Genomic DNA, 23,602 nt, shown 5'->3' with positions numbered 1-23,602 from the left:
TTTTCATGGGGTATTACCTGTAGCGTGTGCACTAGTGCACACGTGATATGTTCATGTCAATTCTTGTTCAAGTGACTATTGCTTCGAAAGAATTACTATTCAATTTATTTACATTTTGTATTCAATAGTGAGCAGAGACGAGAGGGCTAGGTGTAGTTCTGAAGTGGCAATCCATTTAACAAAGGAACCAAATTTGCTTGAAAATACTTTGATATCTGTAGAACGTGACATCATTGGTCATCAAAGAGTAATATTCCCAATTCAAAATCCAATTTGTTTTCATCTGAAGCATTGACACCCGATCAGTGTAGCGTCGCCCGGTTCATTCAGTCATTGTGCTTTTGAGATCGCATAATCCAAATTTGCTATTGGGTACATTACAAACAGATATGGAATGTTTTTCAAAAGCGTCTGTCAACAAATTCATAAATATACGCTACGCCGATAACAACCCATTCACGACAGTCATAAAACATTTTACTTTTTGTGAATGATGTTTTGTTATAGACTGAATACGGTTCACATATGTTTGTGATATTATGTAATGGGGTATAAGAAAGAAACTCGTTATTATAATATATTTTCAAGTGATAAGTGAAGCAGAATATTTCGACATGTCAATCAACATGTTACCTGTATGTCAATATGTACTGGATCCATTTAAAAGAAAAAAACACGTTTCATTTGTCATTGTCCATTGTACCTGAAATCAGAGCTGACACCAGGTGTTCGCGAAAAGGGTAAATGCGGCATGTCTTACCGTGTTGGCTTGTTGCCTGACGCCGCACAGCATTCTCCTGCCATAAATACATTTCCTATTCAACAACCATGTATTGATACACAGCTCAGTATCTAAGTGAATTATGACAGACTCACAATTTAAGAGATCACTTTAATGCAGTGTCCTTGGGACTCTACTTGGGACGTGCAGATTGATAATTCGTTTCTAAAAAGGTCAGCACGTGTACATCTGCCAATTCTACAAGTCATGTATATACATGGTACATGTATTTTCAGTCAGCACTGATCGTTATATTTTTCACAGGTCAATTGGTTGTAAAGATAAAAATAACAAAACCACGTCCGTAGTCTCAAGATATCTTGATTGTAGGATTTCAACTGTGTCAGACCGTTTAGGTAGCAGAGGTATCGTTAGTCCCCACGGTCCCTAGTATGGTGACCTAACTTTGGTTGCTGGTGATCTATAGCCCGTTTTTATAATGTATTGTTGAATCTTAGGTTATACTTTTAATTGTTCAAGCAACTTGTTTTACTTCTAAACTGTGATAGTCTAGTTATTTATATTGTCCGTCGATGACAGGTTTTTATTCGTCTAACTGTATTAACTATTAATGTACTCGTCACTATATGGCTAAAATATTGCCGATGTGACGTTAAATTTTAACTCACTCACTCACTCACTCAACTGTGTCAGGCCATGTGTGTATGAATCACACAGCATGTGTAAAACTATTTGACGGCGGCCTGTAAATAATTTAATTTAGACCAGACAATCCAGTTATTGTTATGCACAGCTTCCAACCTCAACTGTTTGTTGCTTAACTCCACACTCAGTAATATTACAGTTAAACCTGACCCCAACGCTAGTTATTGTAAAGGATGTTTGATCGGAAAGGGGTACTTAACCAGATTCCATTTGACGATTGTATCAAAAGCATGTGTTTTTGAATCACTATCATGTAATTTAGAAACCCGGTCTTAGATACCCGGGAGGGGTGTGTGTGAATGTTCTGTACAAGATGTTATGTATGTGCCAGAAGTGTGATCTTAGATAATCTTTCTCAATCTCACACTCACAATTATCTGAAGAACTTACAACCGGGTTGAGGGTAGTGCTTATAGTGGTTACCTCATGGGAACATGTCAGCTCGGATGATAGTGTTCTGCTTATCCAGGCCCCACGTGCTATACGGTTAATGAGGTCATGTCAGCCTGGATGGCGAAGGAGTCAGCAGATTGAGGAACATCTATTGAAAATATTTCAAATCATGGAGACATCCAGGATCATCGATTTCAGTACGTGTATTATAACTACAATTACATAGCCTCTCAAATCATACATTCCTATCTTAGGCATCCAGAGGAATCCAGAAATTGTACCCTTTTGTATTTTTACTTGAAATAAAAAAAATTGAAATGTTCAGAAATAATTAAAATTTAACCATTTTGATGACGCCTTACTGCTGTTCTTGCAGTTGATTGATTATGATAATAATTTATATTACGTTTACACACTACATAGGGGCATGCTCAAAGCACTACACTATCATGGATCAGTGTGCTCATGAGCTGCCTGGGAGTCGGCCTACCGGGTACCCACTCACTGCTGGGTGAACATAGGCATATTTCGAACATGTGTTGGTGTTCAATGTAGAGCAGGACCGAAGCTCTTCAAACTATCAGGAGTAACCAAGTTTCTCTCCAACGTTGCTGATTTTCGTTGATTTGTGACCTATTCCCTGTACACAAGACCGCGTGTCACCAGACGATTCTAGGCCATTTTAAACAAGTACAACTGACGCAACTGCAGTGTCACTGTCACAACAAACACTTATGCAAAATTAAAGAGAACTTATGTTTCAACCATAAAAATGTTAAATTAGAGAAATCATTCGAATCACTCTCCTGATAGATTTTTATGATTTCTTCATTACTAAGATTTGTGCCGAATGGGTTTAGATTCTTTTGTGAATACAACTCATGAAGACAGACAGAAAGGTTTATTCAGTATTATGGCCATATGGCCTAAAGTACAATTGATACTAACTCATATATGATGTCACGTGCATATACACAACTTACATCTTGAATCTGACAGTAAAAACATGCTATATATAAGTAGCAACTAAAAGATAACGTTTATTTTGTGAGTTGATTATATTTTTAATTAACATTTCAGATTTATAGTCATAATTCAAGAAGGGGAGATGTGTATATCTCAACTTGGAATACTTGTTACACTTAAATAAGACATGGAATTCATCTCCAATTTCCCCTCTGTCACAATTGGTACAAACAGTATTAACAACGTCAATATCTTTCGATTTACGACACATATTTACATTCAAATTATGTAATGAGATTCTAAATTTACAAAACGATCTTATTAATGACTTGTCTGGTAAGACGGATAAACACATTGCCTGATGAAGATGTGTCTTTAGTTTGCTGTAATTGCTATGATAATGCGAAGATAAAACAGTTTCGTACCAGTTGTGTGCAAATATATCTTTCACTGGCTGCTTACATATTCCCATAAACACTTCAATGTTACCAATGTCAAGTGCAATCAACACAAAAGAAAAGACACAAGTTAATAACAGAGTTCTTACTTTAAATGCGGAAACATGTTTTTGCTGTGTAAACATACAAAATATGTACAACATTTTGGGTGGAACTATTTAATCGTGTATCATGTCCTGTTATTCTGTACCACCTGACAAACAACAGATGAACATGTAATTACTACATTGCAGCCTTCTTTTAAACAATGTAAATCATGAGTATCCTTTACTTCAAGCTCTAGAGCTGTTTTTTTTCTTGAATGCAGTGTTAAACAACAAATAAATAATATGCGTGGGACGTGGCGCGTTATAATAATAACAGGCTGTCTGGTCGAGATTCGATTATTTACAGGCTGCCGTCATGGTGCTGTTATATTGCTGAGTGCGGCATTAAACAACAAAGAAACAATCTGCGTGGGACGTGGCGCGTTATAACAAAAACAGGCTATCTGGTCGAGATTCGATTATTTACAGGCCGCCGTCATGGTGCTGTTATATTGCTAAGTGCGGCATTAAACAACAAAGAAACAATCTGCGTGGGACGTGGCGCGTTATAACAAAAACAGGCTATCTGGTCGAGATTCGATTATTTACAGGCCGCCGTCATGGTGCTGTTATATTGCTGAATGCGGCATTAAACAACAAAGAAACAATCTGCGTGGGACGTGGCGCGTTATAACAAAAACAGGCTATCTGGTCGAGATTCGATTATTTACAGGCCGCCGTCATGGTGCTGATATATTGTTGAATGCGGCATTAAACAACAAAGAAACAATCTGCGTGGGACGTGGCGCGTTATAACAATAACAGGCTGTCTGGTCGAGATTCGATTATTTACAGGCCGCCGTCATGGTGCTGTTATATTGTTGAATGCGGCATTAAACAACAAAGAAACAATCTGCGTGGGACGCGGCGCGTTATAACAATAACAGGCTGTCTCGTCGAGATTCGATTATTTACAGGCCGCCGTCATGGTGCTGTTATATTGCTAAGTGCGGCATTAAACAACAAAGAAACAATCTGCGTGGGACGTGGCGCGTTATAACAATAACAGGCTGTCTGGTCGAGATTCGATTATTTACAGGCTGCCGTCATGGTGATGTTATATTGCTGAATGCGGCATTAAACAACAAAGAAACAATCTGCGTGGGACGCGGCGCGTTATAACAATAACAGGCTGTCTCGTCGAGATTCGATTATTTACATATCTAATTGACAGATGGATGAATGTTAGTCCTCAAGTGGTGATATATATGTCATGACTGTTCTAGGAACAGCTCCGAAGTGTGTGTAGGAATGGTTATCTGTCCCAGAACTGTCAGATGTACCATCGCCAGCTTCAGTATCACTATGTCCAACTACAATGTCTGCATCCCTGGCGTCAGTGCCTTCATCTCCGGTGTCAGTGCCTTCCTCTCCGGCTTCAGTGCCTTCATCTCCGGCATCAGTGCCTTCATCTCTGGCTTCAGTACCTTTATCTCCGGCGTCAGTGCCTTCATCTCTGGCTTCAGTGCCTTCATCTCCGGCTTCAGTGCCTTCATCTTTGGCTCCCGGAAAGTAATCCGCTAAAACAAACATTGCAGCATCATTGGCATCACTTGAATTTCCGTAGTTCTGATTCCGTATCTCGTCGCCCAATCCTGCTTCAACTTCTGTGATTTCCCAATAGCGATGTAATACCTGGTACTTCGCGGCGTCCGCCTGCTCAGATACAGTGTTGCGTGTACCAGTGTCAGTTTGGCTTGCCCTGTTTGAACAGAAGAGATGAAATAGATCTATAAGGAATGCAATAATTTGTTTTGTTTGTTGTTTTCATTGCCTCACTCAGCAATATTTCAGCTATATGACCGAGGTGTGAACATAATCCAGTCTGAAAAAAACAGTGATTGACAACGTGACCAACCAACCAAGTCAACACGCCTGATCACGCGACCCCTTCAGTTGCATCACACGACAAGCATCGGTTGCCAAAGACACAATGTCACAGAGTCAATGGAACAATCACATTTCCCATTCTGTTGCTAAAATGTAGTTCACGGAAACACGTATTTCTGCACTGGAGAAGTTCTGGCAATGATGTAAATTCCACTGGCTTTTTATCCCCCGCCACGAAGTGGAAGGGGATATAGGAATTGGTGCCGTCCAGCCGTCCGTCACATTTCGTTTCCGGAGCAGATCTTGAAAACCGTACCTTATTTCTTCACCAAACTTGGCACATAGATAGATCTAGTAGTGAACTGATGCCTTTTGAAAGTTTGGGATTTAAAAAAAACCAATATTTTTCGAGTTTCCATGGCAACGACTTTGATTTAGACTGAAAATGGCGGTAGTCCTCGTTTCCGGAGCAGATCTTGAAAACCACACCATATTTCTTCACCAAACTTGGCACATAGATAGATTTAGTGGTGAACTGGTGCATTTTGATCGTTTGGGATTTAAAAAAAAATTGTTTTTCGAGTTTCCATGGCAACGACTTTGATTTAGACTGAAAATGGCGGTAGTCCTCGTTTCCGGAGAAGATCTTGAAAACAGTACCATCTTTCTTCATCAAACTGACCAGTGTCATTCTGAACTTTATCTCCGGCGTCAGTGCCTTCATCTCCGGCGTCAGTGCCTTCATCTCTGGCTTCAGTGCCTTCATCTCCGGCTTCAGTGCCTTCATCTTTGGCTCCCGGAAAGTAATCCGCTCAAACAAAAATTGCAGCATCATTGGCATCACTTGAATTTCCGTAGTTCTGATTCCGTATCTCGTCGCCCAATCCTGCTTCAACTTCTGTGATTTCCCAATAGCGATGTAATACCTGGTACTTCGCGGCGTCCGCCTGCTCAGATACAGTGTTGCGTGTACCAGTGTCAGTTTGGCTTGCCCTGTTTGAACAGAAGAGATGAAATAGATCTATAAGGAATGCAATAATTTGTTTTGTTTGTTGTTTTCATTGCCTCACTCAGCAATATTTCAGCTATATGACCGAGGTGTGAACATAATCCAGTCTGAAAAAAACAGTGATTGACAACGTGACCAACCAACCAAGTCAACACGCCTGATCACGCGACCCCTTCAGTTGCATCACACGACAAGCATCGGTTGCCAAAGACACAATGTCACAGAGTCAATGGAACAATCACATTTCCCATTCTGTTGCTAAAATGTAGTTCACGGAAACACGTATTTCTGCACTGGAGAAGTTCTGGCAATGATGTAAATTCCACTGGCTTTTTATCCCCCGCCACGAAGTGGAAGGGGATATAGGAATTGGTGCCGTCCAGCCGTCTGTCACATTTCGTTTCCGGAGCAGATCTTGAAAACCGTACCTTACTTCTTCACCAAACTTGGCACATAGATAGATCTAGTAGTGAACTGATGCCCTTTGAAAGTTTGGGATTTTTAAAAAACAATATTTTTCGAGTTTCCATGGCAACGACTTTGATTTAGACTGAAGATGGCGGTAGTCCTCATTTTCCGGAGCAGATCTTGAAAACCACACCATATTTCTTCACCAAACTTGGCACATAGATAGATTTAGTGGTGAACTGGTGCATTTTGATAGTTTGGGATTTTAAAAAAAATTGTTTTTTGAGTTTCCATGGCAACGACTTTGATTTAAACTGAAAATGGCGGTGGTCCTCGTTTCCGGAGCAGATCTTGAAAACCACACCATATTTCTTCACCAAACTTGGCACATAGATATATCTAGTGGTAAACTTGTGCCTTTTGATAGTTTGGGATTTAAAAAAAAATTGTTTTTCGAGTTTCCATGGCAACGACTTTGATTTAGACTGAAAATGGCGGTAGTCCTCGTTTCCGGAGCAGATCTTGAAAACCCTAGGCCTACCATATTTTTTCACCAAACTTGGCACATAATATCTAGTTGTGAACTTGTGCCTTTTGATAGTTTGGGAATTTTTAAAAACAATATTTTTCGAGTTTCCATAGCAACGACTTTGATTTAGACTGAAAATGGCGGTAGTCCTCGTTTCCGGAGCAGATCTTGAAAACCACACCATATTTCTTCACCAAAATTGGCACATAGATATATCTTGTGGTGAACCTGTGCCTTTTGATAGTTTGGGATTTAAAAAAAAATTGTTTTTCGAGTTTCCATGGCAATGTCTTTGATTTAGACTGAAAATGGCGGCAGTCCTCGTTTCTGGAGCCGATCTTGAAAACCCTACCATATTTCTTCACCATATTTGCACATTGATAGGTCTAGTGGTGAACCTGTGCCTTTTGATAGTTTGGGATTTTTTTAAAAGTTATTTTTCGAGTTTCCATAGCAACGACTTTGATTTAGTCTGAAAATGGCAGTAGTCCTCGTTTCCGGAGCCGATCTTGAAAACCACACCATATTTCTTCACCAAACTTGGCACATAGATATATCTAGTGGTGAACTTGTGCCTTTTGATAATTTGGGAATTTTAAAAAACAATATTTTTCGAGTTTCCATGGCAACGACTTTGATTTCGACTGAAAAATGGCGGTAGTCCTCGTTTCTGGAGCAGATCTTGAAAACCGTACCATATTTCTTCAAAAAACTTGGCACATAGATAGATCTAGTGGTGAACTTGTGCCTTTTGATAGTTTCGGAATTTTTAAAAACAATATTTTTCGAGTTTCCATGGCAACGACTTTGATTTCGACTGAAAAATGGCGGTAGTCCTCGTTTCTGGAGCAGATCTTGAAAACTGTACCATATTTCTTCAACAAACTTGGCACATAGATAGATCTAGTGGTGAACTGGTGCATTTTGATAGTTTGGGACTTAAAAAAAAATTTTTTTTGAGTTTTCATGGCAACGACTTTGATTTAGACTGAAGATGGCGGTAGTCCTCGTTTCTGGAGCAGATCTTGAAAACCCTACCATATTTCTTCACCATATTTTGAACATTGATAGGTCTAGTGGTGAACTGGTGCCTTTTGATAGTTTGTGAATTTTTTTAAAAGTTATTTTTCGAGTTTCCATGGCAACGACTTTGATTTAGACTGAAAATGGCAGTAGTCCTCGTTTCCGGAGCAGATCTTGAAAAACGTACTATATTTCTTTACAAAAAGGCCCAGTGAACTTGGTTCACAGGAGCTAATGCATTGCACACACCCGACATGTCATATTGGCGGGGGATGTGAGTATTTCATGCTTGTTGAATATAAAATAGATCATGAAATATATATCATAAATAAAAAGAACATTTATAATGTGAGGTGTGGTGAAATGGGCTCTAACGTCGCGTCCAAGAATATTGCACTTATATAGCGATATGCATGTACGTGTGTGCGTTTGTGTGGCTGCTTGTACTAGTCCGGACTCATGCCGATTTACAGTGCTAGCTCACGGAGATACCATGCCGCAGAGGTGGTCCCCTTTATAATGTAATTTTAGCAAACAGTTATGATATCAGGAAAATATGAATTAATAAATACCATTAATCTCAGTTGATAATGATATCCCACTATTCAAAAACAATTTACCATTTATCAAATAATTATATTTCTTTCAAAAAAACGAGATTTAAATGAGCAATGATATTATCAAAAAGTTCCTAATGGTAATCCCTTTGTGAGAGAAAAAAGGGACACAGAATGGAGGATCTTCACGTTTTAATAGATATTCACTCAAGGGTATATCAACTATGGCCAATACGACATCGTCGCAATACAACTCCATCGTGTCTCGAATAGGCACCCAAGTAGGTATAACCTAGGGTTGGTTTTATGGCATGAAATCTGTTTATGCCTACTTGAGTGTTCCACTTCTTTTGGATTAGATCTTTGATGTAGCATCTAAGTATTGGCTTACAATCACTCTATGGTAAGAGAAGTAGAGTTACTTATTTGATGAGTGCTGCCTTTGCAGCAGTATCAGCCATAATGTTACCAGCGATTCCAACATGACTGGGCAACCAGCAAAAGAAGATGTCGTATTGGGCAGTGGCAAGAACATTATTCAATTCTAAAATATCAAGAATCAGCGGATGGTCGGAAGAACAATTATGTATTGCCCGAATGCATGACAAGGAATTATGAACAGTTGAGATGATTGATTTTGAATGTAGCCTTATGCTATAAGAATAGTATTGGCCTCAGCTGTATTAATTGAACTGTTACCTGGTATTCTCGAAGATACCAGTTTAGATCAAAATAGAGCCATTGGAATAAAATGTTGATTTGAGTTTGGCATCTTGTTGATAGACCAGTTGGTTTGTGTCAGCTTTTTACGGTAGTAAGTGTTAGGTCTTGATGCCACGGAGGTGTAGACAATGGCGGGGAAGGTGAGAGAGTAGAAAGATCAATATTAGCTGCCATAATATATGGTTTAATTCAAGTTCAGGTTCAAGAGGTTTTATTGTATTTAAGGCCTCCGACCCATAAACAAAACAAGAGTACAAAGAGATAATATCCGCGAGTACAACTGCTGCATACAATACATATGTGGAGACAATGTTACAAAGTGAATGTACACAATTATTTTACGAAGTGACGATACTATCAGGTTCTTGCGCCGAGTAAGTGTAAGATGAACAAAATGTGCTAACCTCAGAATTGTTTTTCTGTCAGTAGAATTCAATACAATTTACATGAATACAAAATTGTTGTACACAGGTATTTCTGTGGAATATATGCATCTCTTAAATCAGTATAAACAGTACAAACAAGCAGTATATGAAGTTCATCCTCTATACTAGTTTGAAAGAAAGGACACAATCTCATTGGCTTCGGTATAGAACGATGTCGTCCAATGTTAACCATTATTGCAGACAATCCGAGACGAAATCTTGAATATGTTATGCGTAGAGATTTGTATGTTAGAACATTTAAATACAATTCGGGTTCAATTAACGATTTAAAACATCTATTTATTACATATCTTGAACTGTTTTCAAGTGTCGATCTCCAATCCTGCTGAAACATATCTGGTGACGTTCTCTGAAATAATCTTAAGAAATCATGTGTACTACCGACACCTTGATACAAACCGTGATACAATAGCATGTAACTAATATTTGATGCCCATGTTGTGTACCCATGGTTGTCCAAGTTAAGTAGCATTTCGTATGCTTTTCTAGACAGGCGGTCTTCGTGCATTTCTAAAAGTTTAAACCAATATTTTAAACTACGAATATATGCATTAATGTACATCGGATATCTTCCACATTCGCCATAAACCATACAGTTTGGAGTGTTTATTCCTGTCTTCAAAACCTTTTTACATGCATATAAATGTATTTTCTCTATTGGTTCATAATTTTTAAAACCCAAAAGTTCTGAGCCGTGTATGAGGATAGACTGTATTTGGGCATCAAATAGTTTAAAATAAACTCTACGTGGAACAGGTTCTAATTTAGATACAGTGGTAAGTAACATGACCTTTGCTTTTTTTGGCCCTTACAGCTAAATTTTCCTAAATTCAAAGTCTTAGTAAATAAAATACCCAGGTATTTGCAAGACTGCAAGACTAACTAGGGTGTTTTTGTAAAACCAATTTTTGGTTTTGATTAAAATAATGTTCATACATGGGATTAAACACACGGATTTGAGTGTAATTTAGTCACATATTGCAATGACAGTTTAATTCGACGTTGTTTGAGAGATGGCTCTTCAGCCTCTACATATAATATAAGCTGTCAACTGGTGATGTTCTAAAGGCTCAAAGACAAAGTCTCAGCCTTTGATGATACACTGAATCTAATTATTGTAGATTGCTTTAACAGGATCCGCCATAAACGATGGAGCCATAATTTAGTTTTGAACGGATAAGAGAACGATATAAATGAAGGAGGGTTGTCTGAACCCCTCCCCATTTGCTATGAGAAACGACTTTCAAGTAACTTACCTTCAGACATTTAGTCTTTAGATGCTAAATGATCATCAAAAATAATACCAAAGAACTTGGCTTCCTTAACAACTTTAATGGGAAAAATCCAGCCCAAAAAGTTCAGGGTATTAATCGGTTCATATTTGTGCCCAATACAGTTTGTCTTGGCTTTGGATAATAAAAACGCATTCTCCAGTGACCATTTCAGAGTTGTATTGATACATAATTGTAGCTGTCTCTCATTAGTGAGCATATGTTTACCACGACAAGATATATTAAAATCATCCGCGAAAAGTGACCCATCTGCTGAATCACTAATACTTTTTGAGTGAGTGAGTGAGTTGGGTTTAACGCTGCTTTTAACATTATTCCAGTTATATCACGGCGTGTCAGCTTAATGTGGGAGGAAAGCTCGAAGTGATGCAGGTCTCAGACGGTTACCAGTTCGATGAAACCCACGAGCACGGGTATGGTGCTGACAAACCTAGAAACATAATCGGGGCGAACCGGGATTCTAACCCACAAACATAGGTTTCTGACGTGCCCAAGGGACGCAACTCTGCACAGCGAATCGCGGCGCCTTACACGACTGGGCCCCCCCCCCCCCCCCCCCCCCCTGGAGGTTACAGTGGAGATGAACAGGACTGTGGATGATGCCCTGCCTCACCACAATGGAAGCACCGCCAGTGGCTTTATCACCTGGAGGAGTAAAAGAATGATAAGAAGCGAAGCGGCGCCTTAGATGACTGGGCCACCCGTGCCCCTATAACCTTTGAAAGACTTTAGACTGTAACACATAATGAAGAAACAGATAAAATACTTCCTTGTGAGACAACCTAATCCTGATTATAATTGTCAAACAGTGTTGAACCCACTCGGACTTGACATTGCCTGCCTGCTAAAAACTGTGATATAAAATGTGCACGTGGCAAGCAGCCTCTCAGACCAAAATCGTTTCAATCCTTTAAAATGCCTTGATTCAAGGTAGTGTCGTAAGCTTTCTCAAGATCGAAAAATATTGACACTGCATGCTGTTTGTTGACAATTGCATTTTTCACAAAATATTCTAATTGTACTAAATGATCGATAGTACTTTTTCTGAAACCAACATTGAATATTTTACATTAGATTATTGGTTTCTAAGTACCAAACTACTCCATTATAATTTGAACCCGTGAAAATCCAGGGTAGACTAGGTCTTCAGCAACCCATGCTTGATGTAAAAGGCGACTATGCTTGTCGTACGGGATCGGGTGATCAGGCTTGCTGACTTGGTTGATGCATGTCATCGATCTCCACTGCGTGGATCGATGATCATGATATTAATCACTAGATTGTCTGTTCCAGACTCGATTATTTACAGACCGCCGTCATGTAGCTGGAATATTGCGGAGGGCGGCATTAAACAACACATAAACAATCGGTGTGCGGTGTTGCGCGTAGTAACAATTAATGGGTTAAACAACAAACCAGCCTCTGTATCATGAGCTTGCCCGAGCGAAGTGTGTAGCTTAGGAAAATACTTCATTATACTCTTCCTTGTTATCAGAGTTAAAATTAATAATTTTCCTTTCCTGTCGTTGCTGATATTTTCTAAATTGAGGGACATAATTAGACGAGGACGAATGTTGAACCAAATTTCACCAAGTTTATTGGCAATATTTGATTCATCCGTTGATAACCGATCCTCTTCCTTGAGATGGTGAACAGAAGATTTTGATCCTTTGCCTTTGATTTTTTTGTATCATGTTCCAGACCTTGGACATGGGAGTGTGGAAATCTTTTTGGGAGACACACTTGATCCAAGATTGATGCTTAATATGTTTAAAAGCCTACCTGGCCTTTGCATTTGTAATTCTTACTAAGTCACAATTATGAACTGTATGATCTCGGCGGAAGTAATTTCCCAATTTCTCCCTACACTTCGGTGCCTGCTTGCATTCGTTAGTAAACCACGGTTTGCGAATATGAGTATTTGCAGAGGACTTTGGAATTGTATGATCCGCAATTTGATTGAGTTGATCTGATAACAATTGAATAGGATTTTCAATATTTTTAAAATGGTCAGGGGCTAATTTTGCAGTACATATTATTTCATACAATGATATGAATAAAAGGGAAATAGGATTCGAGTTTAAAGAATGGTGGAAAGTGATTGCTTCCACAGTGGTAATCATGGACCAACCATTCAAGTCGTAAAACATATTTAATCTGAGAGAGACAGCTCAAGTGCTGAGTACGTTTCAATTGCAATAAGCGTTTGAAACATCATTACAGATACATAAATTATTATCAGAAATGAATTCCTCAAGTACTTTCCCTTTATTGTTTGTGGTAACACTTCCCCATAAAGGGTTGTGCCCATTCAGATAACCCACGATGATGCATTGCTTAGGGAGCTGATATTACGGATTTTGAAGATCAGATTTTTTAAGCATAGTGGATGGTGGAACATACAAGGAACAGAGAGTAAAGGCAATGTTCAATGTTAAACGAACAGAAACAGTTCCAAGATTGAATTGATAGAAAAGTGGTTGTGAATCACGCCCTGTCTCACCAAGATATACGACCCTCCAGTTGATCAGAGTGGACCCAAGTGAGGTCTGTCTTACATGTGATAGAATTGGTTTGAGTGAAGTGGGAGACTGCAGCAAAACGATAAGGCTGATGTAGTTGTAGGAAGCTAGGGAACAACCAGATTTCGTGATTCATGATAAGTTACGTTGTTTGTGAGTTTAATTGTAAGGACTTTAGGTTTTACGATCCAAACAGGGCACGATTTTGTACAGGCCATGTGATGGCCATCACAATTTTGACATTTAAGGTCCTCATTGTAGTCTGAGCTGTCATGGCTCCCACTACATCGTTGACAAACTAGGGACGTATTGCAAGATTTTGATCCATGTCAAAACTTTAAGCATTTGAAGCATCGGAGTGGAGAGGAGACATGCACATCCACTGCAATATTCATGTAGCCAGCTTTGATAGATGTAGGAAGTTTAGTTCATGAACAGTTTATCAGAGAGGTGTTTGAACAGCATCTCCATCTTGCTTCCTGGTAAACTTTTTTACTGCAGTATCATCTTGCTTTCCTAATTCTGCAACAATCTTTTGCTCTGACATGACACACAGACAATAGGTCCAGTCACGTACAATGCTCGGACACAGCAACCTCAAAATTGGCAAACAATTTGATAGATAGTTGATTGAGAACTTGCTGCCACTTTGCGTATTGATTCTGAAGGGAACCCCGATGTTGACGAGTCATTATAAATGCACTTGGCCCATGGCTTGATCCTACATTAAAGAAACGTTCTGCTTTAACATGTTTACAATAGTTTAAGACATATTAGTAACAAGCAAGCATACAACGACCTACCATTGACAGGGGCATATGTCAGTGTATGTTCCTCACTTAAAAGTCACTGAATCGTAAAAGGAAAACACTTGAATGTATTTTAGCCGCGGACAAACAGCTATGTTTTTTTAAACCCGCTCTCTCCACAAGTGGGAATGCGAATACTTAAAGCATATTTCGTGACAGAAACCCTGATTATATATAGTAGTTGTTTGAATGACATTCCATGTATTTCCAATGATTTATCACAAACCGGCCTAATAATGATATATTAATAGATTCGCAATACCAGATGGATCACAGGGCTTGAGGGGGTATGCTGGTACATTGCCACAGCATCTGATGTACGCTCATTCCACAAATAAATATCGAATGCTTACTGCTAAAATAAAAACATTGGCCCGGAAATACCTTCTCAAGTGAAGGTGACCCAAGCTATATCAAACACATTGATACCCATCACTGTTCACAAATATGACATGGCATTGTGTCTTTTCAGCTTCTGTTTGAAAAGTGAATGACAGCAGGCAGCATTTAATATACATGTGTTGTAGAGTCAGATGTACGATTCCGACTATTATGCCTTGAATATTTCTGACTGCAGTTCGCAAGCAACATTTACTTATTGTGAATAGCAAGTACATGTTACGGGTAGCTGGAGTTGGGAGTTACCTCCGCCTGATCTGTACTCATGATAACCTCCATTGAGTAAATTGTGTGTGAAACTGCCCTCCATGTATATCTTTAAATACATGCAAAGACATGTGACATGGTGGAAGCTGCCTTCGATCTTGTCTCTGTGTGGCCATCTACTGAAACTGTAATGGATTTCAGTGTGGTCAGCTTCTGATCAGTGTGAATCACTTCTGATCTGTAACCGGCAAGAAGGATTCTGTCAAAGGGGTGAACCATGTCACATTAAAGATTATTAATCATCAGACGATGAATAAATAAGTAAAATTGTGAAAGTGACAGCGTATGCTCAATAACATTTGAGGATGTAAACTCATTGAAACAGATGACATGCTGATTGAAGTTGTATTTCAACTTGCTACAGGAGCCTCCATCAAGATACTGCCGTCCAGTGTAGTCCGGATCTTCCTTACCCTGTAGTCACCACTCGTAGTAACAGTCCAGAACCCTCATCAAGCAACTATGTGCAGCTAAACAAATGATTTTACAGTGGTGGAAAATGTGAAATTCCGGTACCCTGATGAGTTTGACAGAAAGCTTGAGACATAAAGAATCTCACCTGAGTATGTCAACACGAGGATTGCCGAGGAGCATTTCCACTTTTTTCAACGAGTGTTGATATAATTAATATCAAAGGACACGAAGGAGCGATTCTTTATTTCTTTTTTCAGTTTGTAGACAATACTAACCAGTGCCCTAAGTGTAAAAAGTACTGCTTACAAATTCAATAGCAGGGCCAACTTGCACAGAGCCCCCTTAGGCAAAGAACATCGTAAATAAAGATCAAAACTTAAGGGAAGGATGACCACCCTCAGTCACAAGAATTTTCGTGAAAATGGCGGCATTTGTCACATTGAATGAAGCTGGGAAAAGAATCCGATCACAAGAGAAAGAATATTTCATGACCGGACTTTGCAACTAGACACGTTATCTGATGACGATGTCATCGCTAGGTACGGAATGCCAAGTGCTGCTCGCCATCTTTGAGATTCTAAAGGTAGTAAGACCCTACATTGAACATTCTATTTAGCATTCCCACAATTATGCTAGAAATACAGTTATTGTAAACGCTTGGTTATCTGAGCATTGGTCCAGGTGTAATCCAGGTATAATAGTCTGACAGCTGTGCATGAAACAGGCCGTGAAATATGTTACTAGCAGTTTGTGAAATCGGCCTAGAAACAGCTGCAGAGTAGGAACTACAAGAAGAGCAATCTTCTTTGTATCTTGAAGTTAGATGTTCAGTTCATGTTTTATTTTCAAATTTTGAATTCATGTTGGAATGAAGAAAGAAGAAGCATGATTGCCACCTAAAGTTCATAGATGAGGGATCCTTGTCTAAATGAGTACTCTCTTCACAGTTATCGTCACATCAATGGCAGGCAACCTGTTTATCACATGTTCTAGATTCATAGTCATAATGCTGCTCTCAGTGGAGTAGGGATGTCTTTGTATTGCTGAATCCGGAGGATGAGCTCTGCAGGATGACAAGGTGACAAGCGAAAATACGATAACTGAGATATTGCCTGGATCTGAAAGAGCTCAACAGGTCCACCGAACTTGGAATGAAACTGACAAAAATCTGTATGAAGCGGATTTAATTTCGGGCTGCTGGCATGTTAAGTTGGATAAAGCATCCAGAATGCGTACTATCTTCCAGGCCTGCCATGGAAAATGCAGATGGCTCTACTTACCCATACGCAATTAAAATATTTCAGGAGAAACTTACTAAGAATCCTCAGACCCAGTTCGAGTTTTGTCAATTGTTCATGATGTCAAATGTTGTCTTGGATCCACAGTGCATTTCGTTTTGCCAGAAAAGGGGTGGCACTCATGGAATCTCAAACCCAGGTCATAGTCGAGGTGATGGAGCAACATAGGCTGCAATGGAAATAACTAAAAAGTGCAGAGCGTCTGCAAACATATTTGACCAGTGAGCATTAGAAACAAGCCATGTCCAAATAATATTTTGAAGAAGAACCAAAGCTCAAATTCTGTCCACTCTTACAGTGAAACCAGACATTAAGCTCTTCAAAAGAAAAGAATCCTGCTGAACATCTTCATAAAGTACAGCCAATAAAGACAGATAAGAAAGAGTAGAAGCAAGATGTCATTATAGAGAAACTTAAAAGTAGTTTCTTTAAAAGTTTGACTGATAACTGGAACAAAATACTGATGCAATCGACAGAGAGATCAACGTTGAAGTGGAAAGAAAACTATTATTACAGCCTCAACGTGCCAAATGAGAGTATTTACCATAAGATGTGTCTCAGAATGTGGTCACAAAACCAAACAAATTAAGGACAGCTAACAATTACTTTTTTTCCAGGAAATCAGCGTGAAAGTGCTCTCTCACGTAACACTCACATTTAACAAGGTAGACACAATATATATACTCGACAACAAAAGTTCCTGTAACACCAATATTTTAGTGTATTTTTCCAACAAGTAAAGTTTGGTTTTCAATATTGTAGTACATGTATGGAATCAAGTCACAAAAACGCAACTGCTACAGAAAAGCATGCATTCCATGCAAAAGTTGACTTTTATGCAAGCCCCATGCATTTCACTACCCAAGAATGTGCGTTAACGGGTTTCCATATGCATTGCTTAGCATCGTGTTGACAACAACCACTCAGAAAAAACAGAAAAATTACGTAATTATTCAACATTACGAAATGCCACGCCTGTCCGAAAATGAGCATCTGCGAGCCATTGGTATGCTTGAAGCAGGATCGATTCAACGTGATGTTGCAAGACAATTTAATGTCCACAGAAACACCATTTGGTGTTTATGGCAACGTTGGCAACATACGAATGAAGTCAGAGACCATCCTCGGAGTGGCAGGCCACGCGTAACCAATAATCGACAAGACAACTGGAATTGAACAACACACCTACGAAATCGATTCAAGCCAGCAACAGTGACCGCAAGAGTGCATCCCTGGCCTTCGACGAATATCTTCACAAACCGTACGTCGCCGCCTCAGATGTGTAGGGATTTTTGCCAGAACAAACGCCAGTCGTCCCATTTTGACAGGAAACCACCGTCAAGCACGTCTACAGTGGTGCAGCCAGCGTCTACGCTGGACGGCCATGCAGTGGGGACAAATTTTTTACTGACGACTCTCGTTTTCACCTCAGCAACAGCGATGGACGCATTCGAGTGTACCGACGTCGAGGTGAACGTTACGTCGATCATTGTGTCATGGAAGAAGATCGGTTCGGGGGCGGCAGCGTTACGGTATGGGGTCGGATTACAGCAAGACAGAGGACCCGTTTGATAGTGATAGAGGGAAATCTCAATGGACAGCGCTACCGCGACGGGATAAGCGGCCCTGTTGTTCTACCGGTTTTGCCGGCCTCATATTGCTCGACTTGTTCAGGATTCTCTTCAACAAAACAACGTGAATGTCATCCCCTGGCCGGCTCGCTCCCCTGATCTCTCACCAATCGAGCACATGTGGGATGAGATGGACCGGCGCCTTCGACGTCAACCACGTGTTCCACAGACACTCCAGGAACTTCCAAACATGTTCCAGCAGATATGGTAAGATATCCCACAGGACTTTGTGCGACGCCTGCTCCATTCCATGAGACGAAGATGTGTTGCTTGCATCGCAACCAGAGGTGGACACACACGCTTTTGATTTGTAAATTGACATTTTGGCATGTTCATGGTTTTTGTTATGAAATCACGCATTTTCTGAAGTCAGTATTGCAAATTAAACCATCTGAACACTTACAGGAATTGTTTCATATTCGGTAAAAAACATAACTATGCATTAAATCTTATTCAATGTCACAGGAACTTTTGTTGTTCAGTATATTTAACGCACTTTACACCCGACGAATGTTCTGGCCAATGCAGCTTGCGACAAGAACTTCAAGGACAATATAAAGTGACCAAACATGTATTCATAAAATATATTGACTGTGTGATTCTGACTACAACATGAAAATGTGTTGATCAATCACTATCAAACAGTGATAGTATCAGGTGTCCTCACACAACACGAACACAATGCCATTATACCGACCTTTGAAAACACGGGCCCTTGCGGAAACAGATACAGCATACGGTATTTGCAACCAGGACGAAAAAGACGACTGCACACACAACCGACGTTAGTGTAATTGTGCTGATATGCCGCCACTTCGGAAGACCTGACAAGCAAAATATATGAACATTAGTCTCGTAACAACTACTAATTATTATTTGTTGTGAAATAAAGTCAATACTGTCATCTATCCATTATTGTTGACGAATAATTGCTCAGGCGTTTTAGATCACTTCGTGTCATTATCATTTAATAGTGATTCATGTAAACATACTAATGGTATGGCCGGGATGCTTTCAGCAGAGTTTCTTTGTGATCATGGAATGGGTTTATTCAAAAACCAACTTTAAAACATAGACAGATATAGAGTTAAAAGGACACATAAAACTGAAAGTTCTGCATTGCATTTTGAATCAATATTAACCATTAAACATTTGTATTTACAATAAAAATAAATACTCACTGGTGTTAAGATAGCCTGAAGGGCATTAATACTGTCAATACTGTCATGTATACATTCTTTTAAATTATTATTAACTCTTACACATTGTAATAATAATTCAAATAAACACTTACTGGTGCATATTGGTGGAGCGCAATCCTGTGTACAGTTAAGTTCACGTCCTACTCCTGAACCGTTTTCAGAGTCGCAAGTGACGCAGCTCTCAGGACACGGTTCACAGGCTGGACCGAAATGCTGAGGTTCACAGCCTTCAGCACAAGAGCCTGCATCATTACATCTTTGATGTCGGCATCCAGGATTACAGGGAGAAGAACACGTCGGCCCGAACCAGCCATCCACACAACCATGGAGACACTCGGCACTGTGTTTGTGACATCCACCTGTACAATTGTCTGACGTCATACCAGGAAATGGAAGACACTTGTGGACTGACTTAGGGCGGCATGTTTTACTGCAAGTCTCGGCACAGAAGTCCCCGTAGAAGCCAGGAACACATTCACAGCTGGACTCACAGGATCCTGCACAGTTCTCACACGACGTCTCGCAGTTCACTCCATAATGTGTTGGGTCGCACTCGTCACATACTCCTGTCATCCTGCTGCAGTTTCTGCAGTGACTAGGGCACGTCTTGCATCCTGCTCCGTAGAAGGAATCTCTACATCCGGCAAAACAAGCCCCACCCAGCTGGCAGTATTCCCCATCACATCCACCTGTGCACAGCGTACATTCGACTGCCTGGCTGTCACAGGGTCTGTCACAACTTATGCCTTGATATCCGGATACACAGCCATCAGTACACTTGCCGATGCCTCTTCCCTCAACTAGTGTGCATCTGTTGTGTCTGCATGTGGTGCTACATGGCGACCTGCATTTTAGTCCAAAGTATCCCTTGTCACATTGTTGTAAGCAGTTGCCCGCCGTGTCGCAGCCTGAGCAATGCTGGCCCTCTGTACATCCCGCACCTGTCAAACACAAGTAGTATAGGAACTGTTGATATAGGAACTGTTGATATATCCTTTCTGAACATTTCAAATTTACACGTCTGATGAATAAGACAGAGATGTATAAAGTCAGACAATGTTTTCAATGATGAAGCCATCCTCTTTTACTCATCGGGAAGACAAATACATGCACAGACATAAAGACGCATACATCATAGACACACATATCATTCGTAGTATTCTTGAAAATTAAGCATATCATGTGTCATAAGTCTATTTCATATGTTTGCACGTTAAAGGTCATGTATTGTTTGTGTATCTTGAACGTTCATTATAATCATGAATGGGTTCACTTCTCTGTCGTTTCTTATTTAGTTACTGACATACTTTTTCTACAAGAGGAACACATACAAGTTTTAACCTGAATTTCGTCTCCTGCGTACATTTTGTCATTAAGCGTGCAGTTGGGAAACACTCTTAAACGGTTTGGTATATGGGTGTAAATATTTCTTTCATAAATCTTAAATGTCCACATCTAAAACATTTGAAACACATTCTCAAATATAAAGGACTAGCAATGCAAAGGTATTTTTCCATGTGCTAAAGGGACTTATAAAATGTAGTTAGAACATTTTATGAGTAGTGTTAAATGCTGAATCCTGTAATTAATTTACACCAATTTTTAAATGCCCGTGACATAATCTGAAGTGGCCCTCCAACCACATTCAGCCAGTACCATATTTTTTTATGTAGTTTTACTAACGTTGAGAACATAGTTACACATTTATATCTGAGCTATTACAGCAGTTGTACAATATGTTGTTCCCAAACTTTTATTTTATCCATAGCACAGTATTGGTGTACCCATTGCATGAAACTTCCTGAAAGGTCAGTACAAGTACTATTACCTACTCTGTTTTAGTACCTGTATCTAGCCAAAATGGCTTTATTTGCTTGTGATGCAAGGCAGGATTGTGCTTTACTACAAACATGCCTGGGTGTAAATACTTAACCTAAATATCTATATAATGATACCACCTTAAGCTTCTGGGCATAGAGATAGCAATTGTCATAGTGTCGTACTCGGCCACTGTTACAAAACGGGATTCAAGATGCAGCCCTGACCCGTGTCAATATTACACTGGCAACAATCACTTTGAAGTTCTTACACTGGCTGATAACTTTGAATACATTGATGTGGAGGAAATAATAATGAACATTTTCCCATTAATACCCGTATTATTCATGTCTGACAGTATAAAAAAGCTTAGAATGTTTGTTCACAAATTATCCGTTTCTAGAGCACTCTGTAAATGTAATTTTAGACATGATGTCAACAAGCTTCTGGATGACCATGACCTTTCACCTGACCTTGACACGTGGTATTTAAGGTGCTTTTATTACAAGGTATACCATTGACTGTCTTCTCGTGAAATAAAGCAGCCTGCATAATAAGGTATGTGGTGACTTTTTTGGGATGCATATTTCAAAAGATTCAGAATGTCGCGTTGTACTCTTACCCTGTGTGGAATCAGCCATGCAGACTATAATTATTATCCAGAACAATGCCATAGTGCACCTGAAAATGAAAATAAAATATACACACATGTTTTTCTTACATACTCAATACGACTAATAAAAATTGAACAACACAAAATATGACTGTATGTGAACAGAGTCAGCCAATCATACAGGAACAAGCAGCTCCTGCGGGATCGACATGAACTCTACCTTATTCCCTGTATTGCGGTGTAGTTCACGACCGCCTCTGTTCCATGTGTATCTCGTAATGTCCTTGTTTTAAATGGTTTGCCACTCTTATACATTTTTCTGTTTTCAGTTTCAACTTCCTGCTGTCAGTGACTAGTATGGCGTGTGTGAGGTCTGGTCATCTGATTGGATCACCTTGTTCAGCACGGTAGGGAGCAATATACCAGTGATTTAAGAGGTGTAAAAATTATATGTAACCTATGTGCTTAGCTAAGGAGGAAACTTATCTTTGTTTCATAACTTCAAGAAAGAAACTAAATGAAAAGAAAACATATTCCACACACACTGACCTGCCCCCGGCACGCTGGTTATCGATTTATAATCGGGTAAATCCCATGAAGGAATTCCGCCTTTGTTGAGCTGTCTTCATATGGGTACCTCAGCCTGTTTTGGCAACTGGTCATTCACAAATGTCGGGTGATATTGTACAACAAGAGTGTTGGATATGTCAACAAAAACGGTTTTACAACTTATTTTGATTGATAAATGTTCAACTGTATGTCAGTCTGCTGCATCAAATGACAGCGAATACGGAAATTGTGAACTTGGCGATGCAGGTAGTTACAGTGGCTGCTAAGGGCCATCGCAATGACGCCCTGAGATATCCCCGCAACATCGCGACATGGCAACACAGCGATTTAATGATATGATCAAGCGATATTGCAACATGATATAGCGGTTTCGTGTTACAGCCGAAGGCGAAATAGCGATTACACTCAACAACATATTGATAACACGACATGACATTGTTATAGAACAAAACGATATTGCAATAACACGACACGGCATGTCAATAACATGACACGACATTATGATATGGTGATATAGCGATATTGAGACGCTATTACAAAAAATGGCAATAATGCGACATGCTCCCGTGACACGGCGATATCGCGATATGGCTAAATGGCAATACAGCGATATTGTGAAATGGCGAAAGAGAAACACCTTTATTAGTTATATCTGCATAGGCACATTTGTGTGTGTGCGTGTGTGATTGTATGTTTGTGTGTGTTGTGTGAGAGTGTGTGAGTGTGAATTGTCCAAGTTTGAGGTAGAAACAGTCACTTGCACGGGATTGCATGTAATAATAATTTATGTATCATATCATTGTGTTACTCGTTGTCTGAATCATCCAAACGTCGCGGCGACCAACGAATACATGTACATATGTGGTATATGTATGCACCAGTGTTTGTTTAT

General features: G+C 39.7%; 1 protein-coding gene across 1 annotated transcript; it reads right to left on the bottom strand.

The window, feature by feature from the left end:
• Nucleotides 1-4,663: 4,663 nt before the first annotated feature.
• Nucleotides 4,664-22,403, bottom strand: LOC124123787 (multiple epidermal growth factor-like domains protein 6). Its single transcript, XM_048390464.1, has 6 exons — nt 22,361-22,403; nt 22,150-22,208; nt 19,802-20,650; nt 19,205-19,331; nt 5,863-6,127; nt 4,664-4,870 (listed from the first exon to the last, which is right to left on the bottom strand). Exons 2-6 carry the CDS (start codon nt 22,199-22,201, stop codon nt 4,664-4,666), a joined length of 1,500 nt encoding a protein of 499 aa, XP_048246421.1. The 5' UTR covers nt 22,202-22,208; nt 22,361-22,403.
• Nucleotides 22,404-23,602: the final 1,199 nt, after the last annotated feature.

This window comes from Haliotis rufescens, unplaced genomic scaffold (assembly GCF_023055435.1).
Source record: "Haliotis rufescens isolate VD_foot unplaced genomic scaffold, xgHalRufe1.0.p SCAF_9, whole genome shotgun sequence".
NCBI classification, from domain to species: Eukaryota; Metazoa; Mollusca; class Gastropoda; order Lepetellida; family Haliotidae; genus Haliotis; species Haliotis rufescens.
This window is presented reverse-complemented; position numbering and strand designations above follow the sequence as displayed.

Excerpts from the sequence above, each read along its gene's own strand:
- LOC124123787 (XM_048390464.1), bottom strand. The coding sequence starts at position 22,201 with ATGGCATTGTTCTGGATAATAATTATAGTCTGCATGGCTGATTCCACA. Across the intron at positions 19,332-19,801 it reads CGCTCCACCAATATGCACCA|GTCTTCCGAAGTGGCGGCAT; the intron begins GTAAGTGTTTAT and ends TTTGCTTGTCAG. Across the intron at positions 4,871-5,862 it reads TAAAGTTCAGAATGACACTG|CGGATTACTTTCCGGGAGCC; the intron begins GTCAGTTTGATG and ends TGTTTGTTTTAG.